Source organism: Mastomys coucha, unplaced genomic scaffold (genome assembly GCF_008632895.1).
Source record: "Mastomys coucha isolate ucsf_1 unplaced genomic scaffold, UCSF_Mcou_1 pScaffold23, whole genome shotgun sequence".
Taxonomy (NCBI): domain Eukaryota; kingdom Metazoa; phylum Chordata; class Mammalia; order Rodentia; family Muridae; genus Mastomys; species Mastomys coucha.
In genome coordinates this window covers 105,064,200-105,071,271 of record NW_022196906.1, presented here as the reverse complement: position 1 = coordinate 105,071,271, position 7,072 = coordinate 105,064,200, and the positions used below count along the sequence as shown (strand labels likewise).

The 7,072-nt window shown below is 41.0% G+C and overlaps 2 protein-coding genes across 20 annotated transcripts in view; one reads left to right on the top strand and one right to left on the bottom strand.

Moving 5' to 3' along the window:
- Positions 1 to 7,072, bottom strand: part of Lrrfip2 (LRR binding FLII interacting protein 2) — a 103,722-nt gene that overhangs the window by 85,629 nt on the left and 11,021 nt on the right. The gene's annotated exons all lie outside the window — the stretch shown is intronic.
- Positions 5,204 to 7,072, top strand: part of LOC116073712 (translation initiation factor IF-2-like) — a 15,326-nt gene continuing 13,457 nt past the window's right edge. Inside the window, exon 1 of the mRNA XM_031345738.1 lies at positions 5,204 to 5,332. Within this exon, the coding sequence (XP_031201598.1) occupies positions 5,204 to 5,332 (129 nt within the window). The remainder of the gene's footprint in view (positions 5,333 to 7,072) is intronic.

The window sequence follows — 7,072 nt, the reverse complement described above, 5'->3', positions numbered from 1 at the left end:
CAGAAATCCGCCTGCCTCTGCCTCCCAAGTGCTGGGATCAAAGGCGTGCACCACCACCGCCCAGCTTATCCACCTTTCTTAAGATGATTTTTATTTGTGTGTGTATGTATACATAAGTGCATGTGCTCTGTACACATGAGGAGAGGAAGTGGACAGATTATCTGTATGTTGGGAGTGGAGAATAGTGTATGTTCAGACCACAAGACTTTAAAAGGCAATTTTACAGTTCTTAGGCTAACCCTGTGGAGTGTAGGCATTATGCTTCACACATCATAAAGATGGTACCACACCATCTTTATTACTGTGGCTTTGTATAATTGTTAAAATTGGAAAAGTGAGTCATCCAACTTTAATCTTGTTCCTTAAAGATTTTTGGCCTGAGAATCCTGTGCACTTCCATGTAAATTTTAGGAAGTTTGTCATTTTTTTTTTGAAAGAAATAAATGACAAAGAAAAATGCACCCCGAATTATAATGGCAATTATAAGGACTCTATTAATCAGTTTGGGGACTATCTTAGCATATTATATTAAGCCCCAGTCCCAAATTAATAGGATTCTTTCAGTTACTTCATCCTCCTTATTTTCCCATGAGACATCGTGTTTTCAATGTGCAGGTCTTGTATTTCTTTATTAAATGCATTCCTATGTCACAAGTAGCATTTAGAAGCTCAAACAGATAAGAAAATTTCTATAAATTGTTACATGTGACAGAAAATTATGTTATCGCTAATAACAAAATCAAAAAAAGTTGTAAAGTCAGAATCAAGGAGGTGTCAAGGGAAAGCTCTGAAGCCCATCTGTAGTAAGCCAAGGGTATAGGTGAGAAACTGTACATTTTCAAACACAATATAAGCGAGGTGTGGTGGCACATAGCTCTAATCGCAATACTCAGGAGGCTGAGGCAGGGCTGTGGCAACAAGAATGTCACCATTTTAGGTATCATACGAGTGAGGCACATTTTTGCTCTAACATGTATGGCCTCCAAGCACATTGGCACTCATGTGTACTTTCCAACATACACATACAGACACATACATATAATTAATAGTCTTAAACTAAACTAAAAAACAAAATTAGGAGCTGGTAAGATGGCTCTGCAGCTAAGAGGATTGGCTTTCTTCCAGAGATCCTGAGTTCAATTCCCAGCAACCACATGGTGGCTCATGACCCGGTGTCCTCTTCTAGCATGTAAGCATACATACAGACAGAGCACTCATACAGAAAGCAAAATAAAAAACATACATTTTTAAAAAAACAAAATTACATGAATAAATATGATTGCCCCAATTTCTTTTTCATCTATAATAAAACAAAACAGGAAATGGCGCAAGCTGAGACTAATAGCTTAATGTCACACTGATCAACATCATGTAATAAATGACAGTTTAAGAAAACTCAAGGGAAACAAGAAAAAGGCAAATGTAATATGCCTATTCAGAAGAAAAGGTGGAAAATGGCATATAAACGAAGCCAGCAAATGTGTTAAACTATGCACATATAAAACTATGCACAAGACAAAACATTCATATTTTCACCTTTGAGTTTGAAATACTGCTGACTAAACCATCACCGTAACTATAACAGAGCTACTTCCTAGCTGAAAAGCATGGACTCAAGCTAGGGAGACAGCTCAGAAACAAGCCCTGGCTGTAAAAGTGTGAGGACAGCAGCCATGTAAAAGACAAGCTGGGGCAAGCTGGCTAGCTAGAGCTAGACAAGTCATCAGCAAGCTCCAGATGCCCAGACAGACACTGCCTAAATCCACAGACAGAACAACCGGACAGACACTGCCTTAATCCACAGACAGAACAACCGGGACACGTGACTGTTTCAATCTCTAACCTCCACATACATGTACATACACATGAACACCACACACATAATACACATACAAAAAGCAATAATATACTTACAACGACCAACGTTGAAACTATAGCAATAAACTGAGTAGAGGGGCATCTGGTCTATAAGAACTGCTGGCTGAAGATGCTGTACCTTGTTCACAGTTGTGACTGGTTGTGGGGCTAAGCCTGGAACTTACAGCCTTGCATATCCAGGTAAGCACAGTATGGCCGAGTTACCTACCCAGGCCCCTTCTCCACGTTTCTATGTCAGACAGCCTGTGCACAGCAAGAGGCACAGTAAATGTGGAATGAATAAGAACTAGAAACTTCACTAAGACTGGCTTTGTGTGCCAGTTATCATAGAAGAATTAGAACCTACAGGTCTGATTTGCACAATGAACTAGAGAAGCTGGGTAGAAGGACGGCTGGAGGGCAGGGTTGCATGGGGCTGGAGACCTTGGGTCTTCACCTAGAGCACTAGAGGGGTTGTGGAGATCTCACTTCAATTAGTTTGATTTTTTTATTCCATATTCAAAATTTAATATATACACATATGATCATAATTTCAAACATAAATTGTTGATGTTTTAAAGCCTTTAAAACAAAAGGCTGAGGACCAGAGAGATGGCTTAGTGGGTAGGAACTTGCTACCAAGCATGCTGACCTGAGTTTGACCCCCAAAACCTACATGTCAGGGAGAAGCAACTCCTCTACATACCTACATCAGACACAAGAGTACAACAAACAAGCACACAAATACGTGTAAGAAAAAAAAACAGGAAACCTGAGTTAGTTCCAGTTATACACAAAGAGTAACCACAATTACTTCATTTACTTCCTTAAAGTCCAATAAATCCTACGTTTTGAGGCATGAGTGGCAGTCGGAAGCTGTAATTTAAATTAAATATCTAAGATGCATAAAGCTAAGTAGAGAAAGGTTAACTGAGGACAGCCAGCAGTGACTGTTTCAGAATAAGGACCTGTAAAAGTGACTCCAAAAAGAAATAAGCAGTGTGTCCTCTACAGAGCTGTGTAGCATCTCTAAGTGGCAGGCATAAGGGCCAGCCCCACCCCCCAAAAAAAAATCAACATCACTTTTAAAGTCTCTATATAATATGCAGTTAGACCTCCAAGACTCTACCCACAGCCAAGCCAGAAAGAAAGATTACATACTGTAGATATTTCTGTAACATGTCCATTAGAGGTGACACACAAAGACAGAAAGCGGACCCTGCTTCCCAAGCCGAGAGGGAGGGACGTGAAGACAGTGGTTTCTTCTGGAGGTCATGAGAAGGCTCTGGGGTCAGACAGCATGGTGCTGGCTAGACAGCTCTGTAAATGCATTAAGAACCATTGCGAAGACTATTGCTTTAAATGGGTAAATGTTGTGATATGTATGCTTTACCTCAATAAAGAAATAAAGGATGGTGGTGGTACATGCCTTTTGTCCCACCACTCAAGATGCAGAGGCAGGTAGATCTCAGTGAGTTCAAGGCCAGTGTGGTCTACAAAATGAGTTCTGGGACAGTCAGGACTACAGAGAAACCCTGTCCCCCCCAAAAAAAATAATTAATAATAACAATAATAATAATCTCTTGGACAAATTGGCAAATGAAGTTCTGGAAATCTCACAGAAGAAAAAAAAAGGACAGAAAATAAAGAGTCAAAATTTAAATAAGCACAGGGAGAAGGTCTGAAATGCTAACATGTGAGAAACTGAGGAGAAAGAAGACAGGATGAGAGTGAGGCTGTGAGCGAGGCTGAGGACAACTGCCAGACTGAAAGGCCAGCTCAACACCAGTGCTGACTCACATCAGGAGTACCACAGCAAGTTATCACAGTGAATTTAAACACGGGAAATGAGACAATGGCAGGCCTCTGAGACTAGGAAAAGCAGTTATATAAAAGTTAACAGAATACCTTCAGACTTCTAGGAGTTCTGCAGCAAGATAAATTTATGAAGCAAAATCACAGATAACCTACAAACGACCTGTAGCCTAATCAAGCCACGCTCATCTCAACTTTGACTATGAAAGACATTCTGGATATGTAAGGGCTCAAAACTTCACTCACCTATTTTACTCCTTTTTTTAGTAAGCTATTAAAATGCTTCATCAAATCAAAAAGGACAAAAGACCTGTGCATATAAGAAGTAAATCTAACACAAATGAGGAGCATTAGAGGTCCTCAGTGGAATGACTGATATATTCCAGGGAAAAAACTAAAGCTATATAATTCAAAAAACCTAACAGAAGACCACTGTCATTACTAGTCTACCAGTCTAGTTTAAGCTAAATCTAGTCCAGGTTGTCGTACGTTGTTTAGTCCACCTTGACCATATCTTGAGTTTGTCGTAAGTTGTTTAGTCCACCTTGACCGTATCTTGAGTTTGTCATAAGTTGTTTTAGTCTACCTTGACCGTATCTTGAGTTTGTCGTAAGTTGTTTTAGTCTACCTTGACCGTATCTTGAGTTTGTCATATGTTGTTTAGTCCACCTTGACCGTATCTTGAGTTTGTCGTAAGTTGTTTAGTCCACCTTGACCGTATCTTGAGTTTGTCATAAGTTTAGTCTACCTTGACCTTATCGTGAGTTTGTCATATGTTGTTTAGTCCACCTTGACCATATCTTGAGTTTGTCGTAAGTTTAGTCTACCTTGACCGTATCTTGAGTTTGTCATAAGTTGTTTAGTCTACCTTGACCGTATCGTGAGTTTGTCATAAGTTGTTTAGTCTACCTTGACCGTATCTTGAGTTTACTTGTGGTGCCCTTCTCTGATGCCTGGAAAAACTGATCTACTTCACAACAGGGTGTTTAACTTTTATCTATCCCTGAGAACTAGACCATAATGCACCATGATGCGCTCAGAGGCAAAAACATACAAAATAGTTTGCTTCCCTAGCTACATGTTTCCCAGATACTTACCAATCCCTTGTAAACATTTTGGGTACAATGAATGACTTGACTATGATGAGCTATGTGTTTCTCAGAACTCATTAACAAGTTTTCCCAAAGACATAGCCACCAAGGGCTCAAGGAAGACTTGCAGTTTTCCTCTCCGGAGCCTTCATCTAAATGGGCAAGATGGACTTTCCTTCCACTGCCACTTGGTTTTCCAAAGCCAAACAACATGCCACTCAAAAAGACACACCATGGCCAAGACTGCACCCATTCACCAAGCTGTTTCCCTTTTCTGCCTGGACCCAGGTTATGTCATGCTCTCATCCTTGGCATAAGCACAGTCCTTTCATTGCATTCTTGAATGTAATGTGAGCAAGAGCAAGCATGGTCCAGGCCTGCCATCAAATGTTCTGAAGTCTACCACACGCCCTCTCTTTATCCTGCCATGTGCCAGCCAGATGCGGAGCACCCGTGCAGTCCTCCCAGGCCTTGCCCTAAGGGATAAGAGTCCCTGGAGCCGAACTCTTCTGGTGCTTATGGAACAGACTAAATCTCTGACGGTTTTCCAGCTTACAGTAGACAAGGGCGTAAGTAAGTAGGAGGAGAAAAAGAAGGGTTGGCTGTATTAAGGCTTAGGGACTATTAAAGTGGTCAACCTGAGTCATAGATATCACCCAGTGGTAGGACACTTGCCAGACATGCAAAAACGCCCTGGGTTCAGTCCCCAGGACCACAGAAGCAATTAACCTGTTCTGAAACACTCATCAGGTGACACAGGTTTCCAGCTTTCAAAATTAAACAGCACATTGGGTAGGAATGCATACATATAAGAGTGAAGGAAGCTTCAGGAGTTGGGGCAACACTGACGTGTAAAATGTGACTGGGCCCAGGCGGAGGGCAGCAGGTGCCAGGGAAAGAAATCCTGAGGGGCCACCCCCACTATCCGTCATAGATGGTTTCTTGGCTTGGTAGTGAGAATACTGATGCTTACCTTACTTTATTCTTTAACCATTCAGTCTTATATTTTTCTATATTCCTTAAACTAGCTACTACTTATGTAACATGCTGATAAATACAGGAAAATCTGGAAAAAAATGAAAAACTGCTGGAGCATAAGGGTGGAAGCAATAGATAAACAGATAATCATGCAAATGTTTAATAAAAAATATAATATGCAACTTAGTAATAAACAGTATCTTATTATAATGAAATCATCAATTGTTGACTTCAAAATTGGAATGCTACAAGGAGGTGAAGAAGGAGGTAAAGAAGAAATGAAAGCTAATGATGATTCACTCTACATTCCCAGCACATGGGAGGCTGAAGAGGCTCACCATTGGTTAGAGGCCAGCATGAGCCATAATAGTAAATTTAGGAGTTTATTATAGTCAGACCCAGACTGGGGGAAGAGAGGGCAATCACAAAATAACAATCACACCAACAATAATTCTGAAGACAGTAACATTTTAAAACATACATTTCTTTAAACAAAGAAGGTATATACAATGTGTCATTTTGTAACCAGTTATAACAAACAAACTCTTAGATGGTTTCCTGCCCTGAATCTCTTTTCTAATATTCACATCATTGTGTAAATATCACTGGCACAGGAAGCCTATGGGCGGGACCTAAGAGTTACTTCTAACCAACAGAGAATGGCAGAGGTCATAGGATGGCACTCCTATGACTGTGTCACATTATGTAAGACTGTAGTGCTAGATGGTTGCTGCACAGATTCCCATGGTGGCTTGATGAAATACAAGAACTGCAAACAACTACAGGCTGCCCCAGGAGCTAGCTGACAGCAGTCTTTAGGAGTAAAGTGAGGAAGCCTCAGTGCTAAATCACAAGAAAACCAATTCTGGCAGCAACCTACATGAATTGGAAGTGGATTTTCCCCCAGTTAAGTCTCCAGGTGAGACTCAGCCAGGTCAACACCTTTAGAACAGCCTCACTCAGTATACCACGGAGGACCCAGTTCAACCAGTCGCAGACTCCTGCCACACAGAAACAGGGGCAATAAACAGACATGCTATTTTAAACTCCTAAATTTGTATAATTACACACAGTAGTTCCCACCTTTAAATCTTTCAACAACAACAAAACCTAAGCAAAGTTAGAAAATATAAAAACTAATGCAAATACATAGTGGGGACACACCTTGGTGATGGGAGGGAGGGAACAGAGGAGAAAAGGAGAGAGGAAGAGAAGAAGAGAGGGAGAGAGGGAGGGAAAGGAAGAAAGGGGAGAGAGGGAAGGAGGAGAGAGGGAAGGAGAGAGGGAAGGAGAAGGAGAGAGGGAAGGAGAAGGAGAGAGGGAAGGAGAGA